The sequence below is a fragment of the Eptatretus burgeri genome, chromosome 6, assembly GCF_056783735.1.
Source record: "Eptatretus burgeri isolate ZD-2024b chromosome 6, Ebu_testis_v1, whole genome shotgun sequence".
Lineage (NCBI taxonomy): Eukaryota > Metazoa > Chordata > Myxini > Myxiniformes > Myxinidae > Eptatretus > Eptatretus burgeri.
In genome coordinates, this window is record NC_140966.1 from 88,449,285 (window position 1) to 88,472,887 (window position 23,603).

Genomic DNA, 23,603 nt, shown 5'->3' on the forward strand with positions numbered 1-23,603 from the left:
TTCTCACTTTTTCCATTTTAATTTAATCTTCATTCTGATATTGCACTCCTTCCTCTTCTACCCCCCCCCTTCCATTCCTTTTCTTTGTCTCTTTTTCTCTGTCTTCCTCCCCCAAAGTTTTTTTTACACAATGTACCTGGAATAGCACTATAATATTTTTTTCTGAAGGTTTTTTTTTAAATACAGGAAACAAAGGGCAGGTTCAGGCTGCTCTATTGAACTTTCATAATACTTATTTGAGCTTCAAAGTTCACAATAGCCACAATTTTTTTTAATGCTGAGGATGATATTACACTATGGCCAGAAGCTACTGAAAGTTGAAGTTTAATTGGTCAATACATTTCACCACTTCAGCGATTGTCAGCGACTGCTACACACCACTCCATGAGACACGATTGTCAAGAATAACTTGTCGTAAAAGTTGAATATGTTTCAATATTACGATTGTCGCCGATGCATCTGAAAAACTAGTTGACGAGGCACGTCAACTGCTGCACATTGCATGAATATGAAAAACTGTCGTCGACTATTAAGCTATCACTGACAATGTTGTTGTATTGCTTCAGCTAGTGTGTGGCGATCGTTATACTGACCCCTGCCAGAGGGAGGGGGTATCAAACACCTGTCGGGAGCAGGTGTTTCTCGTATGTATAGCTTATACACTACATCCTTCTTATCGATCTCCATTTTTCTTTCTTTATTTCATTTTTCTAGGTCCTGTTAGAATCTGTGGCTGGAACTTATTGTTTTGAATTTTGTCCTTCCGATCAGAACTTGATTGCTGGTGGTTGCAGGAATGGTCAGGTAAGAATCCCAGGGATATGTCGAGAATGATGAAAGCACATATTGTTTAGGACATGGTAAAATGTTCTTAAATGATGAGAATTTTACAATTCTTACAAATTTGCATTGACTGAAATTTCTTTCAAGATATTCAAAGGCGTCATTTCTGTAATTGGCTGGCTGATTGTTCCGGAGAGAAACTAATTAACTCTACTTTCCTGAAGAGATAGCAGTGCATGCTGAGGATAGGAGTTACAGCTAGAAAATCTGATAACGGGAAGTCTAAGAGGGGAACGGATCCAATTAAATTTATTTTTGATGAATTTTTCTTCATCGTCAACAGTTGTGTTTGTGGAAAGTGGCAGGAGAAATCCAATTACTGTATGTGTCGTTACATTGCAAGTGTCTGACATTGGAATTTCACAATAGTTGATGCTGAACTCAATCTGCTTCACATAAGACAAATTACAAACCTGCAAGGTTAGTGAGGATGATGTGGTGAGGAAGACGGATGAAATATTGGAGGGTTATGGGTTTGAAAAGGAGACTGCTCTGATGCAGCATCTCTCCAGCCATCAAACATATTTTATTTACAACTGGATGTACCTGAAATGCTCTTATTGATTCATTCTTCACTTGTAAAACCATAACCATGGCATAAACTGCATGACTATCAATATTATTTGAAGAAGGCTTTTTATGCTCGACCGACAAAGTTGCTGGAGGCATTATGTTTTCAGGTTGTCTGTCCGTCCGTCTGTGCGTCCATAATACGTTTTCGGTAACGCCATAACTTAATAAAAGCTGAAGGGATCTATGTCAAACTTGGTGCAAGTATGTATAATGATGCAGAGATGAACTGATTATATTTTTGAGGCAAGAGCTAAAAGGTCAGAAGTCATCTTCAGTTATAAATTATGTTACCATGCTAACTTGTGAACCATTGATAGGATTTTGACCAAACTTGGCAAAAGTATACAGTATGGTTTAAAGATGAACTGCTTGGATGGCAGCATCAAGAGGTCAAAGGTCAGAGTCCATGATAGGTTTTCGTTACCACAATAACTTAAAAATGACTGAAGTGATCTGAGTCAAACTTGGCACAAGTATGTATAATGATGTCTACATCAACTGATTAGATTATAGGGTCAAGATGTCAAAAGTCAGAGGTCATGTCAGGTCAAAATATGATATTTGAAAAGAGATGAAGTGATTTAAGTCAAATTTGGTCGAAGTATTATCATGATGTAATAACGTGGGCAGAGGCATGTCTGTCGACGTCGCGACGTTGAAAAGTGCCGTTCTAGTTTTTCATTATTTCCAGCTCAGCATTTAAAAAGGATAGAGCACAGACAAAGAAACATAGGTTGACAACCATTATGCTGGCTTTATGGGCCTAATTCATGGCCTTTGGGTGTACACATTAAAAACGGGTGGCAAGACATTAAAAACTAGAGTTCATAGAACACCTCACCCTGTGCTGTTTTGAGAAACAAGGACATGGGCAGGGTCTACAAGCGGCAAATTTGATTGGTCATGATGGTGCAAAATGCTGTTATATTTTTTCCATGTACTGCTAAATGGAAGGGTTTTGAAAGTGCCAAAAAGACGATTCGTGTTCTATAGTGTTCAAGCGTATCACTCAATTGAAATGAAATTAAGATTTTAAAAGCTGTAGAAAAATAAAATCCTGATGTTTACCACCGTTGATGCAGCGTCTTTTACACCACCTTATTTGACACATTCACAAGGAATTACAAAGAATCTAGATGCAGGAGGAGGCCAATCAGCCCATCGTGCCTGCACCACATAAATACCAGACCAATTTATATAAAAAAGAAAATGCAAAATGTCATTTTCTTTTTGTAGTTTCTTTGTCTGTAATTTTTTTTGTCATAGTTTTGTAATTTTTTTCTTTCCGTGGGAGGGAGGGGAGGGAGTGGGTGAAGGCAGTTCTTGGGTGAGAAACGCACAACATCAACCATACACCACCGCTTCATGAGACCCCCACAGACAATGCTCCACACACATGCACATAATCCACAATCACCCATCAATGCTCAAACTACCGAAAAGTCCTGCCAACATCCCTATAGCCCTCTATTTCCATAATTTCCATAACTTCCAGTACATATCTAATCCCAATTTATACTTATCTAGTGTTTCTGCTGCCACTACCTTTCCAGGGAGACCATTCCATGCATTAACTACTCTCAGACTGAAAGTCCCCTGCCTTGCTACCATCTTAACTCTCCTCTTCTTCACTCTCAGGCTATGGCCCCTGGTCTTATCACTGTCTACTCTACTGAATAATTAATCTACACTTATTTTATCTCTACCTTTCATTTTATTATACATCTCTATCATATCACCTCGTAACCGTCTCCTTTCTTGTGTATAAAGCCCTGTCTCCTTCAGCCACTCTTCTTCGCTGAATCTAGCTAGGCCCAGAATCAATCTAGTAGCCCTGCACTGAACCCTCTCTATGACAGCAATATCCTTCCTGAGTTGTGGTGATGAAAACTGCACACAATATTCTTGATGTGGCCTCACCAAATTTCTGTACAATGTTCATACCACCTCTTTTGATTTATAAATTATGCCCCTCTGAATACAACCTAAAATCCGATTTGCTTTACCTATAGCTGCCTGGCACTGTGCTGCCTGCTAACCTCCCATATCTATTACCACCCTCAGATCCTTCTCCTGTGTGATATGCTTCAAAATTACCCCTTGCATCCTGTAATCTCTATTTTCATTATTCTTCCCCATTCCCAACACCTTACATTTGTTCAGGTTAAATTGCAGCTGCCAATCTCCAAATCTATGCAAGTATCAATACTTTCCTGAATCTGATCACCACCCCTTCTGCTATCCACTTTACCTCCAAGCTTTGTGTCATCTGCAAATTTGGGAAGCCGACTCCTCACCCCACTATCTAAATTGTTAATGTAAATAATGAATAGTAATGGTCTTAGTCCTGACCCCTGAGGTTCCCCACTACTCACATCCTCCCAGCAAGACATCCTCCCACTCACAGCCACTATTTGCTTCCTATCACTAAGCCAGTTTGCAATCCAATTGGCGAATTGACCAGCCACTCCACAAGCACTCACTTTGGCTAACAATCTCCGATGTGGTACCTCACCAAATGTCTTCTTAAAGTCGAGATATACTATGTCCACTGCCTTTCCCTCATCCACCCAATCAGACACTGCTTCATAGAACTCTAAATGATTTGAAAGACAGGAACTACCTTTGGTAAACCCATGCTGATTACCTTTAATTTGTTTGTATTTGTTTAAATGGTTCCTCATCCGGTCTTGAATTCATGTCTCCAACACCTTTCCTACAACTGAAGTCAAACTAACAGGTCTATCGTTTCCCATTTCTTCTCTGGATCCTTTCTTAAATAATGGTGTTACATTTGCTACTCTCCAATCCTCCAGTACCTGTCCTGACTCCAGTGAGCTCTTGGAAATATCCATTAATATCTTGCTTACTTGATCAGTCACCTCCCTTAATACTCTTGGGTGCATATTATCTGACCCCAGAACCTTATCTATTCTTAAATTATCCAGCTTATCTCTGCGATTCTTAGATTATCTCTGCGATTTGTCCCCACCACATTTCCACAGGGTGCTCAAGGTCCGCCAACAACCCCCTTCTGGTAAAACTACCAAAATCACGAATCACTGCTCACCTTCACTCTTTCATTCCTCTTTTTTCCCGCATTTGGAATAAACTCCCTCACTCTATTCTTTCCCAATCTTCCCTCCAGGCTTTCAAAACAGCTGTTCACCACCACCTCTTATCATCCCCCATCCAAATCCTCGATCTTTTCTACCCCCAATAATCCACCCAAGCCCACTTCCTTCAATTCCCCTGCTTTCCTTCCTGAAAGTCCCTGTAATGTCCATCTTCTCTTCCCCATGTTCCCCGTCCCATCCCTCTCCCTTCCACAGATCTCCTAATGTGTCTGTTCCCCACTGCTTTGTCCCTCCCAGTCTCGCCCCTCTTGTTTCATGCCCCCTTGCTGTGCGTTGTGTGTTAGCTCTCATACGAGCCTCGACAAGGTATACAAAAAAAAAGCTGTTCCTTTACTTCCTCCACTCCACCTGGATCTTTTGTAAAAGCCATTCCTTACCTCCTTGGTAGATACTCTCAGCTATTGTCAATTCTCTTGACTGTTCCTGTGTAAAAGTTGAAGCAAAATACCTGTTAAATAAGCCTGCCATCTCACTTTCCCCACTCTCCTGGTGCTATTCCTCAATGGGGCCCACACTTGTCCTGACCTTTTCTTTACCCCTACCTCACATCCTGCTGAGCTTGACGTGGTGGAAATCAAGGTCTTCAAGATTATTGCAATATCCCACGATGAAGCTGAGTTGATGGGTTTATCACTTCACCATTGTAGACAGGTCGTGGTCTCTCTGTCTTCTACCACCTCCTTTCTAGTCTTGCACCCTCTGCTTTTTCTGTGCTTTGTCCCCCCCCACCCCCTACCAGGTTTCTATATGGCACACACGTTCCACCATCAACATCCTTCTGGTGAAACTACCTAAATCCATGATCACTGCTCACATCCACTCATTTGTTCCAGTTTTTTTCCAACCTGTAGAATCAACTTCCACATCCTTTTCAATCTCATTCATCCCTCCAAGTATTCAAGACAGCTGCTCACCACCATCTCAGATAGTATCCAATCCAAGACCATGATCTTTTATACCCTCATTAACTCTCGCCTAAAACTCACCCCACTCCCTCCTCCTTTCAAATTTCCAGTTTTCCCTCCTCAGAGTTTCCTTCTGTATCTATCTTGTCCACCCCATGCATCCTCTCCTACCCCCATTCCTCCTCACACCCATTGTTTGTCAAAGTCTGCCTCTACCTTGGCCTTCAACTTTGCTGTTGGTGTTTTCCCCCTCTCTCAACTGTTCCTTTTAGTGGGGCAGATAACTGAATGAATCGTGCATTTTGTGATAAAAGCATGAAACTTGGCACAAAGTTAGAACTCATCAAGACAAACAAATTTAGACCCAAGGCCATCTCAGATTTTTCCCGAGATGGTGCTGGTGGTCATTTTTAAAGATGGTCACCTCGAGAACTTATTTTTCCAATAAATACTACTTCACCTAGAGCTATCATTTTTGCATCAAAATTTCAATTTTGGGGGGTAAGGATTTCAAAATTTTTAGTTTTGACCTTCTCTGATCGTTATTTCCAACATTTTTGAACATCATGGGTGCAAAAACGAGCATGAGTGTACGACAGAAGTCCATTATTTGCGATCATTGTGCACTTTTTTTGATATCTGTGTGCACCAACTCTCAAAATCAAGATATTCTGCTCCATTCTGGGTATACTCCTTGTATGGTTGATGCAGCCAACAATACAAGTCACATGCACTAACCTGGTGGGCTCGTCATGTGCAAGTAAGGTGAGCAGCTTTCAGGAAATAATCAGCTGTTCCTGATGTTGCTTCCCCAGCCTGCACCAGTCGAGCAGTCCATTCACTACCTTTCAGAAGAGTATCAATCATGCTGAGAGTTGCCATTTCAATGTGCATACCACCCAGCATTATCACAAATTGCCTCTCCCCATGAGTATCTTGCCATGTCCATTGAATCTGTTCGCAAGGGCAAACAGTGGCTGGTCCATAGTGATAACCGACACTTGATTGGGGTTCATAATGTTGATGGCTGTCTTGATGACATCTTCCAATGCATGTGTCTTATTTAATATCTCCATCTCTGCTTCAATTCCAGTTCCACATAATCTAAACCCTGAAATTTGAATGGTTTTGGTGCTGAAAAAAAGTTTCTTGTATATTTATACAAACTGTAGTGCTTTGTTGTCCAATGCCTGATACAAAATTTTGGTTTTACTGACCTATTTTTAAGACTTAGATGGTGGAAATGAATGTCATAGAAGATGGGAAAGAAAACATTTGAAATCATTGTTCCGCAAAATTTGACACCAAATGTATGGCTCTGGGTAATGGAGTCAAACAACATGGGAAAAATTTGCTTGGTGGCTACCATCTTCCAAAATGGTGTATATAAAGGTCAGAGATGGTCAAAACTAAAATTATTGAAATCCTTACCCCCAAAAACCTGTATGTTGACACAAAAATTAGAGCTCCAGGTGAAGTAGTACTTAAGATATTATAAAAATATGTTTTTGTGGTGGCCATCTTTTAAAATGGCCAGCAGCGCCATCTCGGGCAAAATCTGAGATGGTCTTGGGTCTAATGAGCATCACCGCTCACCATAACAGTCAGTCGGTGCGACTGATGTATAAACGACGAATGTGGTCATCATTGGTTAGATATTTATCGGTATGCCATCCTGATGAGTGCAAATAAGCCTGAAATCTTGATCGGTGGCTCCGTTTGATGTTTGATTGATGTTGACTCAATAATCTTTGTCTGTTGGACAAAGTCACTGGGCCGAGGCCTCTGTGCTGGAGGTCACACTTTGATGTAGGACTGTGTCCAATGGGGATCGGGGGAGTGCTCGTCACATTCCACATGTTTCGATATATGTATATTCGACCGGTCAAAAGTTTTAGAACACCCCCACTTTTCCAGTTTTTACTGAAATTTAAGCAGTTTAATGTTTCAATGTACTCTTAAATTAAAGCATTGAACAAATAAACAATTGCACATAAAAAAGAAATCATGGAATCGTTTTGTTGAACAAAATTTAATCTAAATTTTTGACTCATCAAAGTAGCCACCTTTTGCAGATATAACAGCCGAACATACTCGTGGCATTCTTTCTGCAATAGAAATCAAATATTGTTTGGAAAGTTCTTTCCAACACTTGCAGAAGGTCCTACAAATGTGTTGCACTTGTAGGTTCCTTTGCTTTTACCCTTCTGTCCAGTTCATCCCAAACCAGCTCGATGGGGTTTCAGTCTGGAGAATGTGCTGGCCATTCCATAATTTGAAGCCTACCGTCATGTTCTTTTCTTCAAAGGTAGTTTTGACATAGCCTGGAGGTATGTTTTGGGTCATTATCTTGCTGTAGGGTGAACCTCTGGCCAACTAGGCATAGACAAGAGGGTATTGCATGGCACTGAAAAATGCTGTGGTAGCCCTTTTGGTTCGGGATGCCAGTCACTCTGTGCAAGTCGCCGACTCTGGAGCCAGCAAAAGAGCCCCAGATCATCACGCTTCCTCCTCCTTGTTTGACAGTTGGTGTTACACACTGAGGAACCATCCTTTCGCCTTCTCGACGGCATACAAAAACCCTTCGTGATGAACTGAAGATTTCAAATTTTGATTCATTGGTCCATAAGACCTTCTTCCAGTTTTCAGTTGTCCACTGGCGGTGCTTCATGGCCCAGGCAAGCCTCTTTTTCTTATTTTTGCCATCTTCGCAATGGCTTTTGTACTGCCTGCCACTCGACCTGTCAAATCTGCAGCTCGAAGTCTTCTCTTCACAGTTGAAACTGAGACTTCCTTACTTCGACAAGTGTTAAGCTGTGCTTGAAGCTGCTGTCCTGTGAGCTGCCGATTACGCAAGTTGTTGACTCTCAGAAACTTGTCTTCTGATTGTGTTGTGGCTTTGGGTCTGCCAGACCTCTTCCTGTCAGAGTTTCCTACAGTTTCCAAGTGCCTTTTGATGGTGTAGGAAACTGTACTCATTGACACCTTGGCTTTTTTGTAATTTCTCGAAAAGAAAGACCTACACCTTTAAAGGTTAAAATGGTCTGTCTGTCTTCGTTTGTAAATTGTCTTTTTCTCGCCATTACGATAGCAATATGAGGTCCGTCTAAAAAGTAGCGGGACTGACTTCACAGAAATTTTATTCCAAAAAATATATTGAAATCACAGCTTGTCCCCTTCAAAATAGTTTCCCTCCAGTCTCACGTACTTGTCCATCCTCCTCTTCCACGCTTCGATGCACCCCCGGAAGTCTTCTTCTGGAATCCTCCGGAGCTCCGTCGTCATGGCCTTTTTGATGGCCTCCACATTAGGAAATCGGGTCCCCTTGATCACCCCTTTGAGCTTGGGGAATAGGAAAAAAAATCACAAGGGGCCAAGTCTGGCGAATATGGGGGCTGCTCCAGAGTTGGCAGGTTCCTCTCCGCCAGAAACTGTCAGATGCTCAGGGTACTTTGAGCAGGGCCATTGTCATGGTGGAGCACCCAGGCATTGTTCTCCCAGAGATCTCTCCTCTTGTCCCGGACTGATCTCATGAGGTGCCGGAGGATGTCCTTGTATACGGATTGATTCACTGTTTGACCCTGTGGTAGAAACTTGAAGTGGACAATGCCCTTGATGTTAAAAAACGCGATGAGCATCACCTTGACTTTCGACTTCGACATCCTTGCTTTCTTTGGTCTTGGTGATGCCCGACTTTTCCACTGACGACTCTGCCGTTTGGTCTCGGGATCGTATTTGAATATCCATGATTCATTGCCAGTAATGACTCTCCCGGGCAGGTCTGGATCGTCCTCAAGGCGCTTGATAATGTCTTGACAGACAGTGACTTTGTTGTTTCTGGTCTTTGGACAACAGCTTGGGGACCATCTTTGCGCACACCTTGCACATTTTGAGATTTTCACTGATGATGCTCCAGACAGTGTCCTTGTTGATGGAAAGTTCCTCAGCAATCATCCGCACCATGAGTCGATGATATGCACGCACCATCTGCTTCACATGCTCAATGTTGTCCACCGTTCTGCTCGTTGAAGGTCTTCCAGACCTTCAACGGATCATCCAGACCATGGATCATCTTCAACCTCCTCCCGTCCCTCTTTGAACCTCTTGTGCGATTCAAATGCACTTGTACGTGACATCGTTTCTTCCCCGTAGACTTGCTGCAGCATTGCGAAGGATTCGGAAGGTGTTTTGCAAAGCTTGGCAAGAAACTTCAGATTGGCTCTCTGCTCATGACTCATAGCGCGACGACTCAGACGAGACAACGTGTCAAGCACGACCTGTAAAAAAATCACATAATGAGCACAGTCAACCATCACCAATCATATATATTGCTGGAATGTTGCAAAAGACTGTGACGCAACGCGTTCATTCAAGTTGTGTAAGTGGAACACATTGCAGGCTCAGTCCTGTTACTTTTTAGATGGACCTCGTTTACCACTTCCTGCAGTGCAATATTGTCCAAATAATGCTTCAGAGCAACACAGTCTGTTCCAAAACAAATAATGTGTCGCAACACAGTCTGTTCCAACACTGCTTTTGCACACACATTGTGTTTGTAACTCATCAACAAAAGTTGGGACACCTGTAGGAATTATTTGCATTAAATTTCAAGGCTTAATTTACTTCCATTGCTGGAGAACAGCTGCAGTTGCTAACCCATTACTTGTTCCGTGAAAAGGGCCTTTTTAAACAACTCTGAAAAATTTTCATTATTTTTCAGTTTTTGGGAACCGAAACTTTTTTTTTAACCTCTGGCAGTTTACTGCTTAGCTTTGTACCATTTCAGGTTATTCATTGGACTTGTACTGCTTAAATTTCAGTAAAAACTGAAAAATGGGGGTGTTCTAAAACTTTTGACCAGTAGAGTATATATACATACATACATTATAATAGTGGGGTGTGCTTACACATTGTGTAAGCATATGAACGTTTGTTTCGGGTCACTTTTCTGGAATTTCTTCCCCATTGTTTGGGTTTCTTCCCCATTGTTTTGGGTCACTCACCTGCATTTGATTTTTTTCATTTATGTTTTCATTTATATATTTTCATTTGTGGATGCTTTCCGATGGTTCAATGATTTTTCATGTCCATCAGCACATAAAATTACCGTGCTTCTGTATTTTTTCTTGGGTGCTCGGGGGATGGAAAGCAGGAGGAGAAAGCTGGAAACCTTATGATTTAAGATAATCTTGGGTCACTCACCTGCATTTTTTTTCCATTTATTTTTTAATCATTTATTTATATTTTCATTTTTGGATGCTGTCCACCGATTCTTTGATTTTTGTCAGTGTACGGGCTTCCATGTTCCTCGGCACGCAAAATTTCAGCTTTCTATGTCACCCGGAAGGTACTGATCTTTAATATCAGTCAGTGAGTCAGTCGGTATGCCTGGTGTTGCTTTCATGGTTAGGGTGGTGGGCTTGGAATCCCAGAATCCTGAGTTCAAATCCCACTCATCTGTTTAATTAATACCTGGTGGGGTTGACTCTGCCTGTCATCCTTCTGAAGTTGGCAAAATGAATACCAGCATGCTGGTATATTGTGTTGGAGTGGCGACTTATCCAGGATTGTGCCCAATAACCAAGGAGACTGCTTTTGCAGCACCAACGCTCTGCACAGAGTATGGTCCCAATGGATGGATGGATGATCAGTCAGTGAATCAGTCGTTAGAAAAAGCTTTATGCAATATATATATATATTTTTTTATATATATATATATATATATATATTTTTTTATATATATATATATATATATATATATATATATATATATATATATATATATATATATATATGTATGTATATATGTATGTATGAATATATGTATATATATATATATATATATGTATATATACAAAATATATGTATATATATATATATGTATATATACAAAATATATGTATATATATATATATATATATATATATATATATATGTATGTATATATATATATATATATATATATATATATATATATATATATATATATATATATATATATATATATATATATATATATATATGTATGTATATATATATATATATATATATATATATATATATATATATATATATATATATATATATATATATATATATATATATATATATGTATATATGTATATATACAAAATATATGTATATATATATATATATATATATATATATATATATATATATATTGTTGTACATGGTACATTTTACTGTATTAGTTGAGACAATCGATGTCTTGTTACATTCCTGTTACCTTCTATGTTTTTTATTTAAAATAATTGCTTGATGGTTTAAGAGTATGAAGATGTCTGAAAGTCCTTTTGTCCTTGATTTTTATGGCAGCCGGTTTCTTCCAGCACGTTTTCCGACCACCTGGATACAGCTGTCCTTTTATGTTTTTTTCCAGGAAGGTTCGTGCTGAGAAGGATTAAGTGTTAAACTGCACCTCCAAATTACAAAGCTATTGACTTAATTGCTATCTGCTCAGGTTCCATTAAGTCTGATCTTTGGAGCATAGGGGTGCACTTAATGTAGACTGACATAATCAATTCTCTCCACCAAGCATGCAGTTGAGTTTGTTACTATTGGCCCCTAACCATTGGCAGTAAGTAAAAAGGTTGTGAGTTTGACCTTATTTAAACAGTACTCTTCCGAAGTGCTTGAATAAGACAATAAAATATTTTTTTAAACCAGGATAAATATTTGCAGTAAAATAGGATAGTTTTGTACCTGATTGGCACAGAGATCATTGCTTCAACGCCCTTGTTCTTGAGCTCTAACAAACCAGGTGGAGTCACACTTCGTGTTTCCGCACCCTCTAAAGACCTTTTTGCCAGTGTCCTTTTGTTTTGGCAACACACTTCACGTTTGGAGAGCATTGTCCCTCCAGTCCTCCACCAGCACGTACTCTGTTCTGCAATCTAATTGTTAGGAATGAGAAAAGTCACATCATCCTGCATGTGGACGCCATTCTTCTTATGGAGACAACGTGAGTGTTGAACGTCTTTCGCTCACTTGCTTGTATCTGAGCCCAACACTGTCATTGCTTGTCTCGGCACTTTGAGTCCACTATCGCAGCGACTCTGGGTCTTTGTTTCAGACATAATCAGAGGAGCGGTGTTTGAGATCAAATATCCTCAACTTATTCCCTTCCACGCACACATGTAGCTCACAGTGAACAGGCCTGCTTCTGTGAAAGGACAAGTTCAGTGCTTTGTTTTTCATGAATAACTAGGTGCCAGGCAGACTCTTCACACTGGAAAATTTATGTGATGTCGGTTTGATGCCTGTCGATATAGTGAATCGATATTGTAAGGACCCTTACGAAAAATTATTAGATTCTCATTAAATTTCTATCAAATGTCATGAGAAATCACAGTGGCTGACAGGTATGCACAGCTAGAGGTATGCACACTTGCCTCAAACTTGTTTAGCCTGGGTTTGAATCCTGACCCAGCTATAAACTGTCATCCTGGTGTTTCACAGGCAGGGTGATTCATCAATGTGTGTGCTGTCTCTTGGATGGACGTTAAACTGTGTGTCCCATCTTCCAGCGTTGATGAATGGTAAAGATCCCATGGTGTCTTTTGTGTAGAGTAGATGAGCTAATGCTGGCAAAATGGACAAATTACAAATTCCTACCACAACCAGCAGAGGGCACAGCCCTGCCCCCAGCCAATGATGCTACCCTGCAGCCTTGTGCTGCACATGAATGAAGAAGAAGAAGAAATCATCGTAGTTTTAAATTTCATTTATAAAAGGGGGACTTAATCGTAATGTTGCTGAATGTGCACTTCATTTCTTTACACACTGGGCTCGTGTACCTGACTGCGTATTACATTTGGATTGGCTTGTGTTGTTCCAGCTCCAACACGACGCTCCAGCACGCCCACGATCATCTCCCGCACGACGCAGCTTAGCTCTGTCTGAAACTTCATTAATCTTGGCAGCATGGTTTCCGACAATGAAACAATAGACGTGGAAGTTGCAAATTGTCTAGCAACAGCAACAAGAGCTTTTGGAAGTCTCAGAAACAGGGTGTAGTCTCAGCCTAAAATCAAATTAAAAACAGTGTCCAATGGTGCCGACCTCACTCCTTTATTCTGCTGAAACGTACACCCTATACAGGCAGCACATTACACACTTAACCGGTGTTCAAATTCGAAATGTGCAATAGCTTATGTGGGCATCTCATGGAAAATAAATCATATTCCCAATGTCAAAGTTCTGTATCCTGTCAACATGCCCAGCGTGAAGGCATGATTACTAGCCTCCCAGTTTTGGTGGATGGGTCATGTCAAAATGATTGATGACACATTGCCTAATGCAGTGTTTTATGGTCACCAAGTTGAAGGAAATCGTGAAGTCGATGATGCAGAAAGTGAGATACAAGGACATTCTCAAAAGATATCTAAAAGGAGCAGAAACTCAAGCGGGCACTTGGAAAAATATTGCACACAATGCAATGCAGCAGAGAGCAGCAATCGGGAGTACAGTGAAGAAAATAGAACAAGTGAAAAAACGAATAAAACCAATTGGATCATGACAAACACCATGGAATTGCAACAGGCTCGTCTCAGGTTTCAGGGTTGAAAGCTCCACAAATGTCACAACCACAGTGATTGACTAAACTACTTCTGGAAGCCATCACCAATATGACTGACAGCAAAACGCATAAAAGATATAACAAGTGTTGGAAGAGTTCCTTGCAATATGTGTGTGTATATATGTATAAATATATATATATATATATATATATATATATATATATATATATATATATATATATATATATATATATATGTATACACACATATTGTGTATATATATATATATATATATATATATATATATATATATATATATATATATATATATATATATATTTTTTTTTTTTGCATAGTTTATGATATTTTCAATTGTCTGTGAATTTGTAAATGGAATTAGATTTGTTTAATATTTCAACTTCTTCTTCTTTCTCTTCAAAGGTCACAATTATTCCCACATTCTTGTGAGGTTGTCTGGGGGAAACTTGGTCCAAGTCTTTCACGAACCGGCTGGCCAAGCCAAGTAGTTAAGGTGGTAATTTGTAATTTGTTCATGGTACTTGTGGTGTAGTCTGCGGGCCTACGGGGAGGGGCATGGTGATGATGCATGATGGGAGGAGGGGTCGTGGTGGTTATCGTATCTGCAAGGGATATAGGGTGTGCGCGCCGTCTGAGGCGTCGTAGTAATGCTGGAGTCGGCCGGCTCGTGAGTGTACCGAATACGGAATAAAGGGGAGCCGCGGGCACAGTACGCCCGCGCTCGCACTGTGCAACACAGCCCGGCTCGACTGTCCTTCCGCTCGTGTCTGCCTGCTAAGCATCTCCCACTTCAGTACAGTACAGTTGGCGAACGAGGATCTGCGGATCGGCGTGTGTAAGGGTGGCAAATGACCCGTGCGGTTCCAAGCTACGGAGCCAAAGGTCTCGCCGGCGCGTACATGGCAGAGAGTCAGTGCACGGCAAACGTACGCGTGCCCGCCTTCGTCGGAATCGACTTCGGCCACGTCGAGTGGGCAACGTTCGTTCGTTTGGTTCATTTTCCTGTTCGTTTTGTCGAGGACACGCGTTTCGGCTCGAACGCGGCGTTGGACGTCGCGCAAGCTCGGGAGAATGTCCGAGGTCTCGATGGTCGGGGCACAGCAGATGGTCTAGGGGTCATCCCGATGGGCCAGGCACGCACGGCCATGCGCACGGTCTGCGGCGCGGGTCGTGGGCGAGCGTGGCAATGCAATCACTCGGACGGCGGTCTGAGCTCTCGAGGTCGTCTACGGTGTGTGGGCCGAGGGTCATCGCCCATTGTTACGGTCATAGATGGCGGTGTGCGAGGCAATCCTGCCGTCCCGGGTCGAAACCTGCTTGCAATTGATCCGGAGATGACAAGATCAGTGGCAGGGGGGGGGGGGGGAAGTGAGCGAGGCACGGATCGGGTGTCGAATTGAGTCCACTCGTGCTGGCCGCGCATCGCATTCGGCTGTGCCGTGCGAATTCACGTCGGAGGAGCGTCCGGCACGGTTCAGAGATAGTTTTATTTCTGGTCTGCGAGCAGCTATCCTACGGTTGACCGACATCATGTTCGACTCGGCGGTCGCGACTGCTTCATCTGTCGAGCAGATACTCACGGATGTCCACGCCATTGCTGGCCAAGACGTAATGAGTAGCTCCAGCTGGAGCATGGCGGCTAATCCCCAGGGCCACGCGGTGACCGCGCAAGTGCCGCAGGGTGCTCGCGCGCCTAGCGGTGCGGGACGAGGGCGCGCACCGCAGCACGGTTGCACCGGGAGCGAAGGGGCACCGCAGCACGGTCGCACCGGGAGCGAAGGGGCACCGCAGCGGGACCCCAGTGACCTGGAGATCAGCCTGCAGCCGGGGCATGATGATGCCGGCGAGCCGGAGCAGGAGCCGGACTCGGCGAGCCGGACCCTTTTGGGTCGGAACGGGTTCCGGTTCGTGCCTCCAGATGTGCCAGTGCTCTCTTCGAGACCTTCGTCGAGTACCGAGGGCGAGGCTCTGGCGGCAGGGGCCGCGTCGATGCAGCGGGAGCCACCGTTCGTTGCTGCCTGCGGCGATGATGTGCGCTCCAGGAGCGGCGAGAGCCATATCAGCTCTCGCGATGAGTTCCCGCGCTTCGGCAGTGTTCGTGAGGCAATGCGCATCGGTGTTGTTCAGGCAGCTTCAACAGGTGGCGGTGAGCCCGTGGCGTTAGAGGGAGTCGCGAGTCGCAACATCAAGTCGGCAACCAAGAAACGGACTCATGATGTGGGTTGTGGGTTGTTGTTCATGGCATATGTGTTTTTCCTTGCTCTAGTGATGCAGTTTAATGTTGTTGAAATAAATGCCAGCAGTTCTCGTGTGAAAGTGGATGTGGCGGAGATCAGTCAATGGGAGTTGGATTATGATCAATGTGATGTGGGGGCTTCAGGAGCGGTGGTGGCGAATAAAAAGGTTGGGTTGGCCGTCCATTGTCCCGGGCCGCAGGTAGTTGCTTTGTCATGTGCTGGGATGTTATCAAAAAAGCGCGCTGTACGGAAAAATGAATTCGCGATGGTTCAAATGTTATTCCTATTGATTTATAACGAGCTTATGGTTGAAGTGGGGTTTAAATGGAATTACTACCGTCTAACTGCCGTGTGGGTCTCGGAGATCGACTCGGAGCCGGGACTCGTGCGCTGGTCGGCGTTACCCCCACCTCTGCTTTCAGCAAGGTCAGACGTGCCTGGCGCCTGGGGCGTGGCTCTCTGGGTGCGCTCAAGGCCGTTTTGGCCATGTGGTGGAATCTCAACTGATTATGGTGCGTGGGGGTTGGGGAGTGTTTGTTGCTTCCAGCCAAGGGTGCTGTTCAGCGCCCCCACCAGGGTCGGTTGGGTCTGGCGGTGGCGCCGCGGGTTCCAGACAGCGGGGGTCCGGCCTCGAAAGGTTTATCTGTTTCAAGTCTGCCTGGGGGCGTTTTTGCTGCGTAGTGTTGCTGTGCTTCTCCAGTAGCTCGCTTCCACGCATTATATGATGTGATGTGCTGTTATACTTCGCTGTTTTCATTTTATTTGCATGATTATTATACCGAGGTTCTTCGTGTTGTCTATGCTTCTTATAATACTGATCATTTAATAATCATACTTTTAGGAGGGAGGAGTGTGGTGTAGTCTGCGGGCCTACGGGGAGGGGCATGGTGATGATGCATGATGGGAGGAGGGGTCGTGGTGGTTATCGTATCTGCAAGGGATATAGGGTGTGCGCGCCGTCTGAGGCGTCGTAGTAATGCTGGAGTCGGCCGGCTCGTGAGTGTACCGAATACGGAATAAAGGGGAGCCGCGAGCACAGTACGCCCGCGCTCGCACTGTGCAACACAGCCCGGCTCGACTGTCCTTCCGCTCGTGTCTGCCTGCTAAGCATCTCCCACTTCAGTACAGTACAGTACTGGCGATAGCTTGTCTATTCTTTCCGAAGGACACTGTGGGATATTTAATGTCAACCAACTAACGCCAGCAGATGGGGTGCCCAGTTCAACGTCCATCTGAGGGACGGCACACACATTGATGAACCACTATGCCTGTGAAACACTGGAATGACAGTTTATTGCTGGGTCAGATTTGAAACCCAAGCTCGACAGCTGAGAAGTGAGTGTGCATACCTCCAGGCCATCCTGCCTGCCCTCTTTTAAATCCTTTATAATGTTGGTAAATCAGTTGTTCCTCAACATTGACACACATCACCTCTTCCACGTGGGAGTACCGGCATTGATTGCAATAATGTCTAACCAGACATGCTATCCTGGCTGAGAAACTGCGATACCAACGTTCAAACTTGTCTTTGGCTTGCGACAAAATTGCTGATGGAGAGGAATAGAGGAAAGGGAATGGGGTGGGGTTTGTATGGGGAAAGAAATGGAAGTTGAGAAAATGAAAATGAAAAAAACATTTCAAAATGATGTAAACATAAATGGAGGGGAAATGGATGGTTAGGGATGTTCAGATGCAAAACAAGAAATGATTGTGATGGGAGGAAGAAATCCACCGTTTTGGTATACGTGCTACACTGTATGTTTTCTGCATGTAAATTTTTTTTTGTATGCCTTGTGCTTTTTTTAAAAACAAATTTTATTGTCTTGTCGATCAAATAGTACATTCCATTTGTGTGCACGAAGCATGAATCAATGTGTAACGAGAATGCCACGCAGTAGAGCACATACCTCCATCAGGCTGAACAGTTTATGTTTTGTATCCCACTGAAAGACCTGATCTGAATCTCGACCTGAACCAAAATCTAAGAGATATCATGATATATACAGTGATATATCTACACTAATAAAAGGCAGTGTGTGTGTGTGTGTGTGTGTGTGTGTGTGTGTGTGTGTGTGTGTGTGTGTGTGTGTGTGTGTGTGTGTGTGTAAGTGTGTGTCAGTGTGTGTGTGTGTGTGTCAGTGCGTGTGTGTCAGTGCGTGTGTGTCAGTGTATGTGTCAGTGTGTCTCCTCCATAACTCCAAAACCATAAAACCTAGCAGCCTGAAACGTTGCGTGCATACAAAGAAAACTCCAAGGAAGTGCAAGAGTGAAAATTGGGTGTTTGGGTTCATTAAAACACCCCTTTTGAAGATAATTAACGGCCTTCTTTAATTATATCCTTCATCAGGCGATCCTCGACCACCTCGCTGTCAGGGGTCTGAAGGCATTTCCTGGAAAATCTCGTGGGGGTCCGAAGCCGCCATGTTTTTTGGCCTGCTTAACCATGCCTTGATTTAAAACAGGCCGCAACGATTTCTTAACAATGAAGTTTATTTTTCACTTTCCTCACTCATATCCAATGCCTGTTCATCACAGCTAAGAATCACTGTATACATCGCTTTTGTAAGTGCTGTAGTTTTCAAATAAGAAGCTTGGAGTGATTTCATGCATTTTATGATACAATTTTCCACGATCTACTCTCACGGACTAATTAAAGTATATCATAAAAAATATTATTTCAGTTTTGAGTATCGGATATCATCCGGACCAAATATGTGTCGGAATCTGTTATGTAATCTGATAATTTAAAGAAATAACGTGTCTTATAACTAAGCCGATATACCTATTTACTTTAAACAAGCAAGGTTATGTTCCCTCCTTCTCCATAGATACCCAAGAAAATGTGAAATTTCCAAAGCATTAAAGTTGTCTTTTTCTTCTGTTTGGAGAATTATATTGAGTGAACAAAACATTTAGGAACGTGCCAAAATTAACCACCTTCATTTAGCAACATGATTTAATGTATTCACTGCTAGACCTTACGCCCTGTCCCCCAGAGGGACTGCCTATCCATAGCGTCTGACAGATCTGTGTCTATATTTTCGGAGGTTTCGTGAGGTGCTCTTCAGGAAATCAAAGGAAATCTGGTAAAAAAAAAAAACGGCCGTTTTAAAAAAATCTTATAACATTTTCCTGGACACCGAACCAACGTAACACATGCACAGATGAGCAGGCAAGATCACGGATTACCTGCAATGTTTATATCACAGGTGACAAGGCTATGTCCCCTCCTTCTCCAAAGATACCCAAGAAAATGTGAAATTTCGAAAGCATTAACTAATCTTTTGTTACTGTTTGGAGAATCTTATTGAGTGAACAAAAAATTTAGGAACATGCCAAAATTAACTAGCTTCATTGAGCTACATTATTTAATGCATTCACTGCAAGACCGCACGCTCTGTCTCCGAGAAGCACTGCCTATCCACAGCATCTGCCAGATCTGTGTCTATATTTTAGGAGGTTTTGTGAGGTGCTTGACAGGGAATCAAAGCAAATCTGTAAAAAAAAAGACGTTTTAAGAAAAAGTTATAACGTTTTCGTGGACCCCGAACCGATATACCACGAGATGTGCACAGATGAGCAGGCAAGGTGGTGGATTATCTGCAATGTTTATTTCACAGGCGATTGAACTATGTGATGTCTCCAGGATTGTTCTGCATTAAGCTGCAACTCTTTTGTTTCAGAAAGGCAATATTTCGTTTGTATCTTCACTGTTATTCCATTCAGAATAATTTTGATGAGACAGTACGAATCATAATTAATGCTCCACAACACATCTGCCTTCCCTTCCTCTCACCTCACACTGTCTTCCCTTCCCCCACCACTCCTCGCTCCCCTCCCTCCTCTTCCCTCCTCTCTCTTTTCCCCTTCACCTCTTCACCCTCCTCTCTCTCTCTTCTCCCCTATTTTCCTCCCCCCCCCTTCCCCTTTAGTATTCCCTTCAGCGAAGCGATGGGTGGTATTTGTTAGGATATAATATATTGGTTTTGGCCCGATCACTCACTTGAAAAATTCAAGTATTCGGATCTTCACTAAAATCTAATCATTTCGTCATTGTCAGACTCAGTATGTCCACCAAATTTTGTCCGAATCCGTCCACAGCTTTTTGAGATATCCTCCACACAGACAAACAAATGAAAATCACTCATAGAGCGACACTTGGCAAACAGAACAAAGTAGAACGGCACTCGGTAGAGCACATACATCTGCCAGGTTGAACAGTTCACGTTTTGTATCCCACTTACGGGCTGGTTCTGAACCAAAATCTAATCTGCTTGTTCTTGTCACCTAACCATACCATCCATCTAGTTTTGTCATGACTCGTCCACAACTTCTTGAGACATAATGATATATGTGTATATATGTGTGTGTGTGTGTGTATATATATATATATATATATATATATATATATATATATATATATATATATATATATATATATGTATATATATATATATATATATATATATATATATATATATATATATATATATATATATATATATATATATATATATATATATATATATATATATATATATATATATATATATATATATATATATATATATATATATATATATATATATATATATATATATATATATATATATATATATATATATATATATATATATATATATATATATATATATATATATATATATATATATATATATATATATATATATATATATATATATATATATATATATATATATATATATATATATATATATATATATATATATATATATATATATATATATATATATATATATATATATATATATATATATATATATATGTTTATATGTATATATGTATATATGTATATATGTATATATATATGTATATATGTATGTATATATATATATATATATATATATATATATATATATATATATATATATATATATGTATATTAGTTTGGACCTGGCTTAGACATGTATGCACTTAATTTAGGAGATGATAACTCAACTGTTTTAGGCTAATATGACCCCAAGGAACAACTTGGGATGTGTGCCAAAATCTCTATCCGGGACGAACAGCCCAAAAATGACCACGCCCTTTTTAAAATCTATGTACCCCATTGTCTATCACTCTATGCACCCTATTATCACTCACTCAGCCTGCTTTTGATTTATTCATAGCACCAGTGCTACAAGATCCGGAGAGAGAGAGAGAGTGAGAGAACGACTTATCCATCCAGTGTCACAGAGATAATATCTCATATTATAGATAATATCACACCATCCAAGCAGCCTTTCAAGTCTACCTTAAGGAAAGGGCATCGCTGTCCCAGTCCTTTGATTACTAGAACACATATGTTTCCCACCTGTTCCCAATAGTCAGGGATCTGACCAATTCTCTGCGCTCTGGAGACTGGATTCTCTACCTCAGTGCTATGGAGAGGACAACTTCACTGTTCTTCTTTTTTGGGAGAACAAACTACTCTCGATGGACACCATTATTCCTACAGGACTGCTATCAACTGAAGGAGAAGTTCCCACTCCTCTACAACTCCTACATGAATGTTGGATTTGTCATGAACACCACCAAGAAAGGTAGTGGAGTGCTCTTTGACCAGGCGCTAGAGCAGTGCTACAATAGGCCTGCCAAAGTGAGTGGGGGGATAATTGGGGTCACCAGAAAGAAGGAAGCAGTAGCTCTGTGGGGAATTATCAAGCATAAACATGACCAGTACGTTGACCTCCTGAAGATGAAGGATGATGTCGAAGGAGAACTCTCACTTCACCACGACTTCAACCCAAGTACTGCAACTAAGATAGTTGGGATGGTGCAAGACATAGAGGAGTATCTCCTGAAGGTGTGCAGTCCTCTACAAGACCAGGTAGCACTGAAGAATGTTCTCACTGGAGAAATTGTGACCAATGTAAATGTAGACAAGTTGTTGTGCTGTATCAAGGAGGGCAGCACTGCTTGTGCTAATTTTATCGATGATCGACTCAGAAATAGGTCAATATCGATACACTCAACTATTAGCAAAATCAAGTTTACGTCCCCTAATACCACCTTGAAATTGGCTCCCAAAACACACATCAAAGATGAGACAATCAAAGCTCTCATGTTTATTGAGTATGGGAGTCACCGAGGGTTCACTGTTGAGGAGCTACTCAAGCATGAGATCACCAACTCTGCATTCTTCTTGGTTGGCGAAGATGGTTACTTGAGGAAGAGTACCAAATCACAACTTGGGACTGAGCTGCTGAAGCTGTGCCCACTAATAGATAAAAAAGGGCCAGAAACCTCCTCACAAACCCACGCCATCATTATCGACTTCATGGCCTTGGTGAGAAAGGTCCCCTTAAAGAAGCTTGATCCGCCCGTCAAGACATTCCATGACTTTGCTATTGCCTTGACATCTATAGTCACCAAAGCTGGGCACAACTGTGATGGGATCCATATCGTTTTTGATGCTTACAGAGAGGACAGCATCAAGAATGGAGAGAGGGGGAGAAGAAGAAAGTCAAAAGAAATGGTTGTCCTTGATGTGATATCACCAAACCAAAATGTTCCAGTGGTATTAGAGAACTTTTGGTCATCTTCCATCAGCAAAACTGCTTTCCAGGCATTCTATGTTGAGTGGCTCATCACCAATTACCACGGAACCAAACCTCTATACCTCGGTATATCACCACAGGCATGGATGGTGTCAGCTGGTTGTGCTTCTCCATTCCCTCGGCTCAACTGCACACACGAGGAAGCTGATGACAGGATGATGTTCCATGTGCAGGACATTCTAAGTCATCGGTCAGGACCTACATCCATGACACTGTCATCAGGTGACACAGATGTCTTTGTGTGCCTGTTATACCACATCACAGTCAATTGGAGAGATCGTGGCCTCCAAGAGCTTTGGCTCGTCCGCAACTCAGGAGTGAAAAGATCAATATTACCACTCCACGATATCTGCATAGCACTGGGAGACGAGCTCACAAAGTGTCTCCCAGCACTCCATGCGCTGACTGGGTGCGATACAACCAGCAAGATATCAACTAAACTTGCAGCCCTGAATGCTGTCTGCAAACCAGGAAATTCCTCTCTGATCCTGAATTTTGACTGTCCCCAGCTAGCAGAAAGTGCAACACAGATGGCAGAGACATTCTTGGTCAAGTGTCTCAAACCATCAACAGACCTGGAGACATTTGACGACCTGCATCTCACTGCATTTGTTAGCAATGCCCTCAAGATGGACTTTGAGAGAACCACTTGCACCTCAACTAATGCAAGGAAACATATCCATAGAGGCTATTACCAACAGCAGCTGTGGGTCCAAGCCCCATTTAGAGATGCCCCCCTGATTAT

The 23,603-nt window shown here is 42.0% G+C and overlaps 1 protein-coding gene across 20 annotated transcripts in view; it reads left to right on the top strand.

Annotated features, from left to right (window-relative positions):
* The window catches only part of DNAI3 (dynein axonemal intermediate chain 3), a 191,695-nt gene that overhangs the window by 83,608 nt on the left and 84,484 nt on the right, over window positions 1-23,603 (top strand). For 14 of the 20 annotated variants that reach the window (XR_015059424.1, XR_015059425.1, XR_015059421.1 and 11 more), the window contains 2 exons: window positions 567-644; window positions 772-804. The exons of 2 other annotated variants lie outside the window; for them this stretch is intronic. Coding sequence is in view for 4 of the 18 variants with exons in the window: in XM_085886108.1 (XP_085742234.1) it covers window positions 567-644; window positions 772-804 (111 nt within the window). In the remaining 14 variants the exon portion in view is untranslated. Of the gene's footprint in view, window positions 1-566; window positions 645-714; window positions 805-23,603 lie in introns of all 20 variants that reach the window. 4 more of the 20 variants (XR_015059428.1, XR_015059430.1, XR_015059426.1 and 1 more) reach the window with 1 other exon arrangement.